Source organism: Trachinotus anak, unplaced genomic scaffold (genome assembly GCF_046630095.1).
Source record: "Trachinotus anak isolate AG129_WGS33_773 ecotype Australia unplaced genomic scaffold, CSIRO_AGI_Tana_v1 ptg000028l, whole genome shotgun sequence".
Lineage (NCBI taxonomy): Eukaryota > Metazoa > Chordata > Actinopteri > Carangiformes > Carangidae > Trachinotus > Trachinotus anak.
Genome location: NW_027273879.1, coordinates 10,100,474 through 10,118,988, shown reverse-complemented (window position 1 = coordinate 10,118,988; position 18,515 = coordinate 10,100,474). Strand labels below are relative to the sequence as shown.

Genomic DNA, 18,515 nt, shown 5'->3' with positions numbered 1-18,515 from the left:
AATGAATGATTTTGTGAGTTACTGGTCGAACATGTTACAACTGAACAGCTCAGTGGACGGTAAAAGGAGCCAAGTGAATGAATGAAAATTCAACCTCTCATCTGAAACTAAATGAAAGGCTGGAAGATTTAATTGGTTCTGAATCATGATTACAGCAAAAAAAAAAAAAAATGGTCTACATGTTGTATTTCACCTCCTACAGTTTTGCCATCACTTCAGTGCAGGACAATAGTTTAGTTTTTTTTTTTGGAAATATAAAACAACAGCCTGAACGTGGCTTTGGTTTCATTTTGATGGGATCTCAGGAGCTGTCTGGAGCACAGCAGCACAGTCTTGATTTCTCTCCTTGGAGAAACAGATGTGACAGGACCAGTTGTGGCTAACACAGCTGAAATGAGCCATATTCAGTCCATTGAATGAAACAGTGGTGATTTTGTTGCCAGCTCTGTTCTGGGTATTTCAATGTTCCCTATGGTGTCAACGAACTGTCTTTTTTTTTTCTTCAGAGAAGGGTTCATTTATACTTTTCACAGTTTCTCACATATTGACATAATTTCTCACACATTACTCTGGGAGAGTGTTAGCCTGCTACAGGCCTACTTGCTCCGATACAGGCTACAGGCTGCATTTATCCTCTCATCTTTAATAAAGCCCAGAGCCAAAAGGTGGACCAACTCTATTTCTCTGTGAGTAAACTGAGTTCAGGTGGTTCACCCCGTCCACTCCACCCCTGCTGCGGCTTAGTTTACACAACTTTTACCCCAGCGTATGAGACCAAGTTCATGGGTCAAGAATATACGTTAAAGTTTACCTTGAGCCACCCCGACATCCGCCAGGAGAAAAACCAAAAGCCAGGACACGGTCAGCATCTCCGGGGAAGCTCTCGGCACTCTTCCTCCTTCTCTGTCAGTGTGTGCACCGTACCCCATGATGAGGAGTCAAACTCCGCTCTGAGGCAAGTCCGAGTCACTGAGAAATTGCGCTCAAACACTCTCGCTGTTGTGCGCTACAGCCAAAATTTTCACCCCTCACGAACCCCGGGCGCAGCAATATCTCTGCAGGGAATATATCCAGCGCTGTGTTTCTGCAAACATACGACCTGCGACAGTTTATGGAGCAAGAGGCGGCTGCATCGAACCTCCGCAAGGGGAGATGTTGCATTAAAATCTGTCTCCGTCCGCTTCTCCCTTGGAAGGTTCACTTGGTTTGTCTAGAAGTGTGGATCGATGTCTTGATGGCAAATTCATGCCCCCGGTCGGTCCCACGGCAAAAAAGAAAAATCTAAGTCCTCCGGTGAGTCGCACCTTCCACGCGTGGAAGCGAGCGTCAGGAGCCGTGTTGTTTGCGTGCGCCGCGCCTTGCGCTCCACTGACGGGACTGAACTGTGAGCCGTCTCTGCGGGCTACCTTGCTCCTTCAGCCAATCCAAGTGCTCCGGCAAGTGGTGGCGCTGTATCAAAACCTGGCCCGGACAGCAGCGTGGAATGGATGGTGCTTAATCACGTACACGGTTCGTAGAAGCCTTGGGTTCAATGTACACGGCGATGATGGAAGTCAGAGATGCTGTTCAAGTGGCCCAAAGTGACCTGTGGGATTCATGTTTCTCTGATGTAATACAGAGTCTCAACAAAAAAAGTCTCAACAAAACATTGATGAGTTGAATACATATTTATAGGAAGGTGTATTTAGTGTATTGATTGTTGTATAAATTGCCCGTGGTGAGCACTGGGGTATTTTACTTTATTAAAAGTACCAATAACAAAATGTAAAAATACTTCACTACAAGCATAAGTCCTGCACAAAAGTACAAAAGCATCGTGTACTTAAAGTATAAAAAATAAAAGTAATATAGTAGCTCTGCAGTAAAGTGTTCAGTGTGACAGATAAAATGATTTTTAAAAAATATAGGGGTAGGGCTCCCGCAAAGGGTCACATGATAAATCTGAGGGGTCATCAGATGATTAATGGGAGAGGAAAGAGAAAGATACACAAATCTTTATTCTTATATGTCTCCCCAATATTTGATTTTGAATTCCTCCTCTTTGAGAGTTAAAGCCATCCATTTAGATGGGTCAGGTCTCCTCGGTGGAATTGAAACATGACAAACAGCTCCAACTAGACACTGCTTTATTATAAGGAGTCACAAAGCAAAGCATGTAGTGAAGTAGAAAGTAAATATTTCCCTTTGAAATGTTGTGGAGTAGAGTTGCAGAAATTGGAAATGTATTTTGTCTGGTACTGTACTGAGCAAAATGTTCGTTATATTCCACCCCTGTGTATGACAAACAGGTGCTTCCGGTTTCTGGTCAGTGTGTGTGTTTTGAGAACATAAATCGTCATTAATTCAGTGCAGGCACTGGAACAGGAAGGCATAATTTATCTGACTGGGCCCTGCACTCGCCCTTGTTTCAGCCACTCTAATTGTTATTTAGAAGTAATAATAGCATGTCTCAAAACCTGATCAATAATGAGCTCAACCTAACAGACATACTATCAAACACACAGACACACACGGACACACACACACATGACTTTTGCTTTGCAGAGGGAAATTTGTTTCAGTGATTCCGATAAAAGGCTGATGAGTAATTACAAATGCATGACAGATGTCTAGGCAATGCCCCCGACACGACGTGATTAATTTGAAATATGAGCTTGACACTATCTCTGCACCAAAATGAAACGTGATGACTTAAAATATGAAACTAATTTAAGAAGCATGTTATTCTCCTCCCTCCCATTGCCATTTTTTTAATGTGCAGTGATGTCAATGGGCAGCTGTCACCTTGCTGGCATTTCAATTACAGGTAGGATATGCAGGAAATTGCTTTTATTCTTGACTCAAATTCTTCCAAGATGGGAAAGAAAGCTGCAAGTTTGGGTCTCCAAATATATATATATATATATATATATATATATATACTATATATTGTATAGATGCACAGTGTGTGTTCAACGATGTAGAAGCTCCTTTTGACATTTCATGGAAACACGGATTCAACAAGGTGCTGTAAACACTCCTCAGGGAGGGTCCGTCCATGCTGACTCCATAGTGATGCATTCATGCCACTATCAACACATTCCACATCACCCCAAATGTGCTCTGTGTGGTTGAGATATGCAGAATGGGTGGAAAACTATATGGGAGAAAATCTGAGGTCGCTGTAGTGGTCTTAAAACAATCTTGAAGCAATGTGTGCACGTGAAATGGCATCTTATCTTGCTGCATGTGTCCATTTGAACATAAAAAGGCTGACTGTGAAGGCCACATCCTGACACTGTCACCAGACTGTCACATCACAAACCAGGATTTCTCAGATCATGCTTTTTTTTTTCTTTTTCTTTTTCTCTTTTTTTTTTTTTGTGCTCCTCGGTCTTCCAGTTCTAATGATGGCTCACATAGCCTCATTTTCTTGTTCTTTGCTGACTGTAGCCCTCTGCTGCTGCAGCCCATTCAATTCAAGGTTAAATGATGTGTGCTTTCTGAAATGTCCTTCTGCACACTTGTGTTGTACTGCTGTCATTTATTTGTGGTCTGCTAACTTGAACAAGTTTTGCCATTCTCCCTTGACTAGCAGCATGGATTCTGGAAACCATTGTAACCTTTTCATTTTGTTGTGAATTGTTCAGTAAAGCAGAAACACATTGAAATTATTTAAGATTTTCAGCTTATTATGGGAATGTCCTCTTTTAATTCATTTACTTCACAAACATTAGACATTTAGAAAGATCTGAACTAAAAAAACATAATCACATACAGCTACTTTCTGCTGCTTCCCAGAGAATTGCATTGAATCAATCATATTTCAATATTGTCTCATACTTCCTCTAAAGCTGTTTGGTTTTTAAATTGTGCTTACATTTTTTTTTTAATTAATTGCATCTCATTGCCAGTAGGAGCCCACTATTTGGCAGTTAATGTATCTAGTCTGAATGAGTGAGAGATATTTTTTAAGAGAATGAATAAGGGAAAGAGGGAAGATGTTTTCAGTTTTTATAGAGAGGAGGCAAACATTCATGTAACCTTAAACATTTATTTCTGACCTGTTAAAGCTTTTGAGAAGGGGCACGGTGTGTGTGCAAGGAGTGAAAAGCCTGGGTGTCACAGAAATAGTGAGGTGCCCCTTTCAGCAAGTAACCCCCCCTAACATGCCCACCTTTCTCAGGAAAGAAGCATTTTTGCTCACAGGACCACTGCCAGATGGATGTTCTAGTCTCGCAGGAAACTTGACACTGTAGTGCATGACAGTCCCAACAGGGCAGGCATGCCTGAGATGCTAGAAGTGGAGTGTCTGGCCCAAACAACCACAGCAAGCTAAAAGTCACTTAAATCAAACATCTTACCCATTTTGGCTGTCAGTTTAAGAGCAACAAAACCCTTGAGCTTTATCTCCATGCTTTAAAACTATGCTTTATTTACGCATGACTCACCATACGCATGACTCATTTAATTCTTTGCTTAAATGGGAAGGAACTTTGGAAGATGGATACCGAGTGTATAATAGTTCCTTTTTATTTATGCCATAAATGCAAAAAAAAGTGTGAAATCACAGGTTAAGCCTATTGAATCTGTATTATGTGTGAAAAGCATAATATACTGTGTTACATTTGTGCAAGATTTATTTAAGAACAAATTAAAGTCTGGACTTGTGGTATCAGTCGCATATATTGTTTGAATAGGAAGGAGCAAGAAGCTCTATTGTGGTAGCCAATCAGGGGATCTACAAGGATGTAAAAGGTCTGCCCAAGTCAGAAGTTAGGGAGGTAGTGCATACTTTACAGACATACTCTTATTAACAATGGCTGACATTCATCAGAGTGCAAATCTTCTATACTGTTGAGCCACATAGGAATGGCAATATTGGTCAGTCAGTCCACAACTTTGGTCCAGACTGAAATATCTCAACAACTAGATTGCCATGAAATTTTCTACAGCCATTCATGTTACCTAGAGGGTAAATCCTATTACTTTGGTTACCCCCTTACTTTTTCATCTGGGGCCACCAGCAGGTCAAAGTTGTCACTTATCCTGTGAAATACCCACTTGATGAAAAAGAAAAAAAAAACTGGAATTACCACCTCATGGCTGTATGACTTCACCGACCAGCCAAGTTGCAGGAAATCTCCTCTTCCTGAGTTACAGCATTGAATAATGGCCAGAATTATGTGATGTCAATGTGAAGCTGGCCTTTGATTACTTGCATGTAATCACTTCATCATTTTTTCCCGTTTGATATTTGTGTTAAAATGTGTCATAATTACTGTATGAATTTGAGAGTTATGGCAAAAAACACGTTTTGTGAGGTCAGTGTGACCTTGATCTTTGACCTTTGATCACCAAATTCAGTTCATCCTTGAGTCCAAGTATAGCTTTGCACCAGAAGTAATGACATTCCCTCTGGGTGTTACAGCTATATCGCATTCACAAGAATGTGAAGTCAGTGTGACCCTGACTTTTGACCTTTGACCACAAAAATGTTATCAGTCCATCTTTGAGTCCAAGGTAGTGATTGTGCCAAATCTGAAGAAATTCCCTCATAGTGGTCTTGAGATATCACATTCAAGAGGCCAAAAATGTGTTTTGTGAGGTCACAGTGACCTTGACCTTTGACCTTTGAGTACCAAAATCAAATAATTTCATCCTTGAGTTCAAGGGATTTGAAGAAGTTCCCTCAAAGCATCACTGAGATATCACGTTCACAATAGGATGAACTGGCAACATGAAAACATGATGCCTCTGGCCCTCAGTGTTGTCGGCGTGGAAGTATAGAAACACTGCCAGGAGGTTGACATCCCTGGTTTTTAGTGACATATCTCAACAACTATTGGATAGATTGGCCTGACATTTGGTACAAGCCTTTAAGTCCTGCACAGGATGAATTGCAATAACTTTGGTGAGCCTCTGACTTTCCTCCAGTGCCATCAGCTAGTCTACCCGCAAAACTTATTTTCATCAGCCCCAGCTGTACTCTGTATGCTGTACTACCTAGCAAATGTGAGCACACTAACGTGCTAATCTTGGATGTTGACCACAGTAAACATTATACCTGCTACAAATGTACATGTTTGCATTCTGATGTTAGCTTTCAGCTCAAAACACCATTATGCCTAAGTAGCCTACAGCCTCACGGAGCCGCCAGCATGTCTGTAGACTCTTGGTCTTGTTACCACATATACACTTCATCCTTTGTCAAGGGATGTTTCTCGGCACAGCGCATGTCAGACATCCCATATTCCTGCTGAGTGCTCACAGAACCTCTGTCTCTCCCATCAGACTGCTGATCAGTTGGACAGAGCGACAGGCAGTCAGACAGATTGATAGGCAGACAAACAAACAGAGATATGCAGGCAGACTGATGATCGTGCAGAGGCAATGTAATGCAGTTTCTATGTCGGACCCATTCCCAAGCTCCAACCCATCCCCCTTCCCATCACCACACACATACACACAAATAGGCCTCAGCTTCTTTCTAATTTTAAAGATAAACATCACTGAGTGAAAATGGAATTGGAAATTAATCACAGCTATAAATTAAGTCACCTTTGGAGGTATCCTTCTTCCTCTTCCACAGACTTACAGGTAGATAGTTGAAGTTACTCCATGTGCAGAGCTGCAGGATAGAGAGGAAGCTGAATGATGACAAATGGCGTAATATGATTCGCACACAAAGCAGTGAGGTTTTTTACAACTGTGAGCCACAGAGAGAGACAGTGAATGGTGGAGATGGTCGTATGTGCCACACAATAAAGCTACTTTCCATCGCTTTGGGCACATTTTACTGCTGCTCTTGATATCAGTATTAAAAGTGATTTGCAGCTCCGTATGTGGCAAGGAATCAAAACTTAATTTAGGCAGATAAAGATGCCATTTGGGAGGGAGATAAAGTGCTGCATCATGGGAGATGTGTTCCCCAGCCTGCTCTCAGCTCCTCACCCTTACAGTGCCCTCAGATTTACTAGCTCTTTTTTCCTGCTCCATAAAACAGCAAATCTGCTCGCCAGGCGACACAGGCAAATGTTAATGGATTCATTTGTCAAGAACCTTCCACTTATTTACAGTCCTCTTCCATTACCGTTGCTCCTCCTGTAAGAGAAAAACCAGTGGCCAAAGTCAAAATATCGATTTGCCTGTCCATCACGACTGTGAGTCATCCTGTAAAACACACCAAGCCAAAGACACTGCTGCCACCAGGGGCGTGTTTCAACATGACAGTTACACAATCAGCAAACAAGGTTTTTTTTTTTTTTTTTGGGGGTGTCTCCCGTTGCTGCAATTATGTAATATAAGAAGATTAAAATAAGAAATGCATCATATTTGCAATCATTTTAAATAAAAAGCATCATGTATTGAATTTATTTATGATCTCCATGTGATAAAATAGGTCAATGTCACTGCACAGAAATTTCTCTTCATGTTTTATTTTTTTCTTTCTTTTTTTTCTGTGTCATTCAGACACAAAACTTAATTGCTTGCTTTCACACAATCCGTAATTCCCTGGCATTAAAAAATTTATTAACTTTACACAACCAGCTTAAACGTGTCAAGAATGTTCCATTTCTTTGTTATTTTTTGTTTCAGATAGTGCTCAGACTGCATGAGGCATGGGGTTTTAAATATTTTACATGGGACATATTTTTCTGAGAGAACAGTTCAGGGCAAAAATGGAAATGCAGTTCACCAAAAACACCTTAATGGTAGTTCTCAAAACAGTTTTAGTTGCTTCTAAATTTCTGTCGGGCCTCCATGAGAGCAGCCTGATGAGGGTTCACTCATGCTGTTTGTACTTACCACATATACAGTACTAACAGTATTGTGTTTGATTATACTGGCGTGCTGCAGTTGCTTAGACCACCAGAGTTGCCCCATCGTGATTGCTGACGCAAACCAGACCTTGACCCCCGTGCACCAGCCAGTGATAGTTCAGCCCTCTCATCTGAACACACAGCCTGGAGGAAGGTGAGAGCCCCGCTGTGCCGCAGACCAGATATGCCCCTCAACACATCTAATATCTTCTACCACTGCTCAGGTTTGGCTGTGCTGTGGACTCTGGATCAAAGCTTCCAGCTCCCCTCTGTTTAGTATCTGTCCAAACCTTCCAAGTAGATCAGATCTGAGCTAAGCAGATATCATAATCCGAGCAGAAACATGGCTCAAAGATTCACAGCCACTGATGTAGTAGCAGTAAGACTATTTGTTGTTGTAGTAGTCGTAGAAGTACATCAAGTATTAATCCCTCTTGGGCAAATTTCTTTATCGCAGAGACATCAAAAGCAACGCAAGGCAAACATAGTGCCAAACATAAGCAGGTCACACACAAGCCAACAGCTCATACATATGCACAGCCAATTTACAGTTTACTGATTCTAGATGCCACCCCGTATATCATGCAACAACAACAACAAAAAAAGGCTTGTGAAAAGTTAATTTTAGGAAGAAATAACAATAAATCAGCTCTTTGTCATCTAACTGTTTTCTCACTTTTACCATGGAACAAAATGTTACATAACATGGAGAATGACGCATTCATGTTTGCTCTGTCTGTGCATGGTTTCCCAGTAAAACCGCTGTTAGTTTTACCGGGGCACTGAAGCTCATCTAAGATCTTTAAACTACGGTCACTCAATGAAGACAGCATTTAAACAACAGCCTAGATATGTGGCATTTCAACAGGAAAACAGTACTACACTACAATATCCACAAGGCAGTTACAGAATGTGTGTGATTCATTGTTTAATAAACACTGAGTACATCCTTGAAGCAAAGTATTTGCTCTCTTTCCACCAAATGCTGTGACTCAAATCCACAGAGGTTCCTGTTTGGCCTTTCCTAACTATATAAAAGCTTCTGATTATCTCTTCACATGGGATTTGCAGCACTGCAGCATCTCACAGTCTCCCATCCATACATCTGTTTCAGCCCTCTCTCCTCTTTCCTTCTCGATCTTTCCCCCCATTTTCTACAGTCCCCACCTCCCATCCGGGGAAATGGTTTGGCCTTTCTGAAGTAAACAGGCATTAATCACTCCTTGAGAGGGAATTGTCTGAGGGACAGCCCACAGCATTTGAAGGGGGCCACACAGAGGCGCATGGGAGCAGGAGATAGATGCTGGAGGGGTGCGGGGTGTTATGGCCCCCTATGGGATGTGTACAGCACCAGCTGATGGGGTCAGCGTGTCCACCTTGGGTAAGTGTGTCAAGGACAGTGAGAGGAGGAGGTGGGTCTTTGGCTCAGGGTGAAATATGCTGCTGTAAACTGGAGCAGTGGGCTGACAGAAAATTCTTCGTTTCGTCTTTAGTTTTTCATTTCTCTCCCCTTTATTTACAACAATACAAGGAAATCACACTTGTGGATAAGCATGAATTAATGAGTGATCTGTCATGAATATGAGAGAGTCAAAAAAAAAAAGACCTCACACACTTTCACTGGTAAATGTCAGAAAAAGATCCACTGTGTACTCTCATTTCTCCATATGAAATGAGGATGTGGATGCGGTATTATTGTGTATGACATTTCAAATCTCTGATATTTACCTCAAAATCTACTTTTGGCAGAAAACTTGTGGGGAGAGCTTCAAAATAATGCAAACCCCCTTCGAGAAAATGAGGACAAATATTTATGATTTCTCAATTTTTGATGTACTATTTTCATCATTAGCTCTGAGACAGACGAATAACACAATCTAACACAGTTTATGAACCATGAATGGCAAGTACAATTGTCATTCGAATCATAATTACTTGTTCTTCTTGAGTGACCACATTAAAAGTGTTTTTTTTATTGTATTTTGTTGTTATTTTACAGACTATTACATGAGCCTAAAAACCAATATGGTAATACTCATAACATATATATGGATAATCCATGTAAAATGTGCTACTGTATTATTCCTATACACCTAATAGCACCTCACTCAAAAGTAGTGTATTTTACACATGTCATTGTCCCTCTGTTGAAACACAAAATATGGGTTAGGTTTAATCAAGTCTAATATATTCTGACACTAACCAACTAACACTGACATTAGCAATCTCAGCTAATTAGTCCAAGTATGCTTGTGACATGTTTTATGATACACTGCGGCACAAAGATGTCGCTCACTGACCGCAGACCGCTGTCATCCATTATGATCATCTGCTATTTAATTAGAATCACCGGTGTTTGCCAACCAAGATGTACTGTATGCAACCCAGTATCATCCAGTGCAATAACAGCTTTGTGAGAATTATTCATGAAGGTCTAGAGTGCCATTTTTGCTGGCAAAGAATTGTCTTTTGTCAACAGCAATTCAAGCTTAATCAACAGAAAATCCTGAGAAAAATGCATCACATTACAGATGATGGAGGCTGATTTCTCGGTGCTGCTTGTGAAGTACCAGGGTGCAAAAATACCATAGCAATTTTCTTTCTTTCAGTATCACTGATGTTAAAGTTTACATAGAATACTGAGGGATATGATTTAAATAATGAAAACTAGGTACTGTTTCATAAACTAGTGTTTCCGTGCTTTAATTCTCTTTGGCTTAAGGCAAGAGACTGTCCACAGCCTGAGTGGCTCTTTGCAATCTATTTTCATTCTCTAGCTCAACAAGTGATCTCATCTCACGAGCCTTATAAACATATAGAAGTGGGGCCATAACTCTGTCCAACTTTTTCCAAAACAAAGATTTCCCCTGCACAACTAGCATTGTGGCTCTGAGGAAAGTCTGTCTGATGGTCGGGCGGCCCTCCCACTTATTCACTCCAGACTGAAGTAGCTTAACAATAATGGGTTTCATGAGTTGCCATGAAATTTTGTGTAGACATTTGTGGCTCCAAGAGGATAAACCTGACTTTGATGATCCTGATTTTGGTGATGAAATTACTTTTCTTCAACACCACCAGCAGGTCAGAGTTTTTTCTCACCCTGTGAAATAAGGCAGATTATTTTATACAGACATTCCTGAGGATGAAAATAAATTCCATAATGACTTTTGAGATCCCCTGACTTTTCCGGTAGCACCACCATGAGGTTGACATTTATGTTTTTCATGAGCCATCACAAGGACAATTGAATTGATTGTCATTAAATGTGTTATATCCTCGTCAGGGTGAGTAACTTTGCTGATGCCTTAGATTTAAGGAGTAGTAGAAGATAGAAAAAAGTGAAGCCAACTCTCATTGCCTTTGATCAGCTCTCTATATGAAAGTGAGGGAGCTTCTTGTAAAGGATAGGGTCATACTTTTTCAACTGCATATTAAAATGTTTATACCCGTATGTATATTGCCACTGTCATAATTCCTCCAAACTGGCCATGAAGAGATCCCTTCTTAATGTGATTCCAGTGTAAAAGTCTGCAGTCCTTGTTGCTAATATGTGGCTTCAGCAGTCTGAGTTAAGCTAATCAAGTGGGTATCTTCCAAAATTATAATTATACAGTGTTTCCAAGCAGAGCTGCAGCAGAGGCAGAGTCAGACAAAGGCGGAAATTTGTACTACAAAGACTGTAACTTTGGAAGGTATCCACTTAATTTTCTAACTCAGACTGCTGAGCGCTTCAAATTAACTTTGGCTACATTTTTATGCACTGAATGAAGGCTGCAGATTTTGTCCCTCATCTCTTCCTTAGGTATAGCATCCGCATTATCCACGAAAAAACAGTTTGATGCACATGTGTAAATATTGTTTTAAGATGAACTTATCCTTTAAATATGTTATTTACACTGTGTATTGTTTGTGATTTGTTACGGCTTGTGAATTGTCATCAGACTCTCTCATGTCTTAAAGCCATTATGGCTTCTGCTCGTCTCCAGCTCGTTACAACAGGAGTACTCAGGCAGCAGGGAGACATATGCTATTGATCTTAAGTGGTGCTTTAAAAGGTATTGATGGTTTAAAAGCAGCTAGAAAGTGATCAATGAGGAGGCCTCTCTGTCTGTTTCATTGTGATGACAGTATGGTGGACAATGATCAACCAGACCAATGGGAATCCTTAAAGAACTGTGTCCTATTGTCCTCAGTGTAAGTACTGTTACACACATTTCAAACTGATTCAAATGATCCAGCCTCATACCACACGTCACTTGTGTTGCTATATATAGATGTGATTATAAATCATTAGCTCCCATATATTCTTTGCCATAGAAATCAAGTAAGCAGCATTAATGGTCCTTCACTTTAGGTGAAACGACAGTTGGGCAACAATTGGAGTCTTGGCAAAGCAAGAGCAACACTCTGATTACAATCAGCCAGATGGCTGCCAAGAAATGTTTGGATGTAATTGGGAAGGAGGGGAAAGGCAGATTTCGTACTTAAAATTTATCTTTTGTGTCTTTAATAACCCAAAGCTCCATAAAGCTGTCACACAATTTGAACGTTTCATGTTTCATGTTTATGCACAACAAAAGCCATATCAATAGAAAGTCAGTGCAGTGCACACCCAAATAGGATTGTGTGTAATTACAGTACTGGTTTGGGTTGGTTTTCACAAAGAGAAGTTTTGTTGTTGTTTTTTTTATAATAATATTTTTCCTGTGGCCCCTTCCTTTTCAACAAACATCTAATTAATGGTTCCACAGAAGTCTGAATCACTCTCATTTGGCCGTCTCACTTTGGCTGGATCATGCAAAAACTCAAATTCCTGGTAGATGAGAGAGGAAAGAGCAGCATAATGTTCTAAGGCATAAGAGCTCTCCACTTACTCCAAGATGCTTTCATCTGGCTTGTCTGAAAGTCAGGCCTGTTGTTCTTTGTTAGGGTGTGAATTTCACCTATGTTTTGAACTGACATGACACAGCCAGGGATGTTTGTACATCCAGTGTTTGAATGACGGAGGAGTAGAGGGCCTGCGTGATGATGTATGAGCAGGATGTCAGGCCTGTCTGTTAACAATGATTTATGAACGCTTGAGGGGGGAGCAACGCCAGGTTATGGTAATGTAGTCAGACTGAGAAAGCTACTGTAAACACAGTGTATGACACCTAATGAAGGCTCATACAGGAATCCATTACACCCTTTCACATTCCACTCTTATGATACTGCATGAGAAACTGTCTCATTCCAGGGCAACAAAGGGCCAGAGTACTTCATTTAAACATCTAAGAGAAACATGCTCTACTGACAAACTACTTCCTGACTGCATAAGTGAACCGCCTTGTATTAGAAGAGGAAATCCAAGATAAGAAAGATCTGGATGATCAAGAAAATGCAGCTGTAGTGAACTGAAATCTGTTATTTCTACTTTTATGAGGCTGAGACTAACATGACAGAGTCATCTGAAGACCGGTGGAAAGTGCAGCTCATGTTCTTCTGTAACCTGAAACTCAGGCTCATCAAAGAAATTCCAATAAGCAGTGGAGACATTTCCCAGAGAGCATCCTGTGGGGTTCCTGGTGGCAAGCAGCACTGATGGGTGGGGTCAGTGTGTCAAACTCCAATCCTGCCCCATTACTCAGCACAGGTCCCATTAATGTATCAGCCATCTGATCTGCACAGCTGCAGAGCAGGGGTGGGTGGGGTGGTGGGGGCATGTAAACACAAAAGAGTGAGCAACTCAAAGGGAAAATGAGGTGGACATGGAGAGCTGAGTTTTACATCCCTGTTGCATAAACAGCAAGCTACTTCTGCCCCTTACTGCTGCAACACAGAGATGGATGCTAACTGTCAGCACAAGGTCAAACCAATCGAAAAAACAGCCAATTTACTTTGGACTCTCTAGAGGTCATGAATGAGTGAAGAGAAGCTTGGAGAGGAAGTGTGTGTCTGCATGGGCATGAGGTGAGCGTGTGTCTTTGAACAGTTGTGTGTCTGCGTATGCGCACTCAACAGAAAAAAAAGGGGCAAAAAGCATGTGTCTTTGTGTGTGTAGTCGCATGGTAAGCATCCTTTGCTGGGAATGACCTGCTTGTCTCATTAATAGGTTGTTGCCAGAGGGGAACAATATGCAAACCAAGCAGGAAAAATGGAAATCAAAATAACCCCCCACCCATACACACTCACTGACACAACACACATAAACACACACTCTAACAGTCACAGTGCATCACATTATTCAGCTCATAAAGCACTTACAGTCCAGATAGGTAAGGGTTTTTAATTTGTAAGTAAACATTTGCTACCAACAGAAAGACAAGACCCACTTCATCATTCTTCTTTGGCATATAATGTGAGCTGTTCATGTAAAAATAAGTAACCATTAATGGAAAACTTTGTATATCAGGCAGGGATTTATTTTTGTACCTTGAACATGTGGCTCATTGTTCCATAAATCTGGTTTAGTACTAAGCTTTAATGCCCAGCAATGAGTAAACACTATGCTTGCTCACTGGAGTAATAAACAAATTAAAAAACACCATGAAAAGTAAAAAGCAAATGTTCTTAAATCCTATTTGCGTAAACAATTAGGCAAAACATTTTAGCGGAGCATATAATAAAAAAAAAGAAAAGTCTGCAGAAAAAATGCATCTGGTTTGTATAGTGAGAAGAACTAAGACATATCAGACAATGGCAGAAACCAGTATTAAAGATTGATTGTTATCAATCCTGCTGCCCTAGGAGTAAAAACCAGACACTCAAGAGGGTGTTGATGAAAAAACAAAAGAGGGCCTTAATTTCATTATTGTTGCTCCTCTTCACCAGACTGGAGCCTGGAGAGCTTTCCACTGGACCCCTGCTGATACGAGCTGTGAGCAAGCTCAGGCTTTCAGGCAGACTTCACTTCAGGCTCAGAAACAGGGGAGAGGGGATCTGGTGGGGTCCCTTCTGGGCAGGGGGCGGGTGATATCTAAGGACCCCTGCTCTGTTTCAGCTCCAGGTTACACCGGCCATAGCAGGGGGTCCTCCCCTTCCAGTCCCTGAAGGGTCTCCTTATCCTCTGCTTGAACCTCAATTAAAAAAAGTCAAGCGCAGAGCAAAGATTAACCACAAGAAATGAGTTGGAATTTCATCCACATAATGTACAAACTGAATGTAGTGATTTGAGAATGGTGTTTATGTGTTCATCATGTGTGGGGAGGGGACCAGATTACATTAGTGAAACGTAAAATATAGAAAATATACCTGCATTACACAAACACTGTTACACTGTATTGTGTAATGTTTCTTCTCACTTTCTGCATCATATGGTTTGATTAAAACAGAATTCCTCTGAGCTTCAGGGGCAGTTGTTATAATAATAATGGTGGAAATAATCTCAAAACCACATTTAACTGTAAATAGAGATTTGTTATTTCCATTCCAAAGCACAAATTCTGAAGATGTGCCATTTCTTTTGCTAAAAATGTTTAAAATGCAAATATATGCTTGCTTGCAAGTATTTCAAATAGATAATTAGCATTTTGACAGTCTGGCTCTTAGAGATGTTTCTGTTGCTTTAACCCTCTTTTTTCTTCCCACACCTCTTTCCACTGTTGGGGTTAGCTATCTTGTAGGTACAATGCAAACACTACTGGTCTCGATTTCATTGACATTGTTGCTACACTTAAGTGCAGTAACCTAATCCCCTCTGAAACAGAAGGGTTTCAACCTTAGCCAGCGGGCTGGGAGGGGAGGAGAGCTGAGTGGAAGTGGAGGAGGGTGTTGTCACCGCACTTTACAGCACTATTGCGTACTGTAGAAGTGGCAGGGGCCTCAGGGTCATTTAGATAGGGTTCCTCTACCCTGAGGTGTTAAATTCAAAACCACATTTATTATCACAAAAAATGCTTTTCTTTCAGCATCTGCTCACTTAACTTTAATTATGGCTTCCTTTCAGAGGAGGAAAGCCATTAAGCTAGGGTGGGTCTCTCTCTCCTCTCTATAGTGTTGAGGACTGTGTCATGGCAGGTTACAGCTCTGATGCAAATGGAAAGGTTCTTTTTTTAAACGAGAGTCAGTCTGAGATCTAAAATCCTGAAGGACTGAGACATGCATTTTTATGTAGAAATTATTTTAAAATTAAAGAAAAAAGAAATGTAAGTATGCAGTGATATGAAAATATGAAAAGCCTGGCTTGTAGTGGTGGTCACTGTCACCACAGTCCATACAAACTGTACGCTGGTTTGTGTGTGACTATTTGGAAGTAGATGTGTACACTTTTGTTTGTGCACATATGTGTTGATCCTTCTACAGGCCTCATGCATTTGGCCCATTTTTCCTCATTGTGCAGTGAGTACCCCACTGGGGAGGAAGACGAGGGAGATTAACTATGTTTCCTGTTGGAGAGGCTTTGATGTTAAGTCCTGGGGGAAACGCTGTTCAGTCACATTTTCCCTTCATCTGCTGCATGTCATTCAGCGTGTACAAACACCTCCAAAGTCACCAAGCCCTTCATGCTGGTAACTGCCTGCATTTAGAGACATCAGTCATGTTGTAAGAGCAGCCCATAAGTTTGACCTCAACTTGGTGGAAAAGCTTTTTTTTTTTTTTCTACTGTTTTGCTTGAGGTGAGAAAGCACAAGGAGCTTTACTGAAAAAGAAACACTGGAACTGTGGATAAAATCAGTGCACAGAATTTCTGCAGACCTGCCTGTGCATGTCGCTGCTATAATGTAATAATATACCACATACAGTATGCAGAATTGAGCTCATGACCGAGTTCCATATCACAGAGTAAGTTGATATTGTGATGGTTATTTATTTAATTATTTAATGCTTATTATAGGGACAATTATATATCATGGGCCAATGCCATATACCACAGCATTTATATGGTTTCCATGGCCCATCCCTACATGGGCCTTAGAAGTAAGGTATACACAAAACTCAATAAGAAAATATATACAAAAGAACACAAATATAATTAGCATAAAACTCAGTGACTGACACCAGATCATTCATGACTACATGACTGGCCCTTATTTAAAAGAGTATTCCACAGTGTACTCTTATAAAAGACTCACTATGGACACTTTTAAAAAAGGGTAGGAGATGTGTTCTTTTTTATTCTTCTTCCTGGTCAAAACGAGCATCTACATTATTTACAATGAAGCAATCCTCAAACCACTAGCCTCAAGCAGAGATGGTGGAGTTCACCCAACCAATGCTGCCTCAAGTGACATCACTTATAAGGCCATTTTTCAACTTCCTCTGGTCCCACAAAAAGCATTGTACAAGTTTTTATCATATGCATTAGTGCTACGTATACATAAACAGGTTCAGATTAGGAAAATCAGTGGACTTCCCCTTTAAAAGCTGTTTCAACCTGAGTTTAAACTGATCCAAGTCATAGTCTTGTATGAGCTCTGTGAGTGAGGAGTTCCACTTTGGTCCAAAAATACAAGAAAAAATGTCCATTAGATGATATATAAAAGGGCAGCTTATTGTTCCCAACAGCCTTATCCCAGGTTACTGACCCAGAAACACTGAGAGGTACCACCATGACACTGAGCATCTTATGAGCTTAGTCATTTAGGCTTTTATGAGTGAGTTTAAAGAATATATTTGTATGTTTTGCTATTGCTACATAGCCAACATCAGAATTAACAGCTGATTACTCACCAATCTAGAAGAAACTTCAGTATCAAACTTTTCTTCTGTGCTCTCTAAAAGTTGCCTCCAGCGGTGGAAAGCAACCCTCCTGTTTTGTTTCCATTTCTATCACTTTTTTTTTAGTTAGCATGCTACCCAGCTAGCCCTGGCCAGGTTTGCCCATCTCATCAATTTCTGATGATACCGAACCACTGCAGCATCCAGCCTGCCCTGAAGAAGCAGCACTGCTCAGAGGACATCTTGTAAGTGCAATGATGGCTGAAGTTCTTGGCAAGACTGGTAACTAAACAGCTGTTTTTAGGAAATTTAATGAGATGATAAAAACTTCACATATTAAATTGCTTAATAATATGGGAATGGTTCAATGTTATCGGTTTCCTGTGCAAAATTAGATTAAGCCTGACTAACAAAAGTTTAAAATATTATATTTATAATATAGCCTATAGTTAGCCCTTTGATTAAATATCCACAGGACTATTTAGACAGTAAGTATCCCACTGAGTTAATAACTGGCTTTTGCCTTCGGTTCCATCACAGACTGAGTGCTTGCCATGGAGCTGGAAAGTGACTATTCTTCTATGTTGATGAAGCGTGTGGAAAATATTGTGTTTTTTCTATTAGAAGCCCTAAATACTATACACTTCTTGTCAGAGCATGTTGAGACCATCAGTGGAGATTTAAGGTGGGTGTAGGGACATCAAAGGGACCAAAGAGTGAGAAGACAGCAAAGCAAACACTTGGTGGCAACAGCTGCAAAGGTCTGGGATCGGGTGAGCGTATTTTATGTACATGTGTGTATGTCTGCGTTGCGATCTTGTTTAGGTAATCCTATCCTGTCCTGTTGCTGTAAATAAAACAGAAAAAAAAAACAGCACAAATTCTACATTTAATACACAGTACAGTGTTTTTCTCACCCTCTGTTTATTTTCTGTTATTAACTCCTCTTCAAGGGCTCACTATTAATTATAATTTAAGCAATATTTAGAGTTAAAGCATTTGGCCTCCATGGCAGCTGGAGCCCTCTCTCTCGAGCTGTCAGTATGATTGACGATTGAGACAGTACATGAATTTCAA

General features: G+C 40.6%; 1 protein-coding gene across 3 annotated transcripts in view; it reads right to left on the bottom strand.

Moving 5' to 3' along the window:
• unc5cb (unc-5 netrin receptor Cb) overlaps nucleotides 1-1,440 on the bottom strand; it is a 109,361-nt gene extending 107,921 nt beyond the window's left edge. For all 3 annotated transcript variants that reach the window (XM_071466836.1, XM_071466837.1, XM_071466838.1), the window contains exon 1: nucleotides 812-1,440. In XM_071466836.1, the coding sequence (XP_071322937.1) occupies nucleotides 812-929 (118 nt within the window). In that variant the 5' untranslated portion in view covers nucleotides 930-1,440. The remainder of the gene's footprint in view (nucleotides 1-811) is intronic.
• Nucleotides 1,441-18,515: the final 17,075 nt, after the last annotated feature.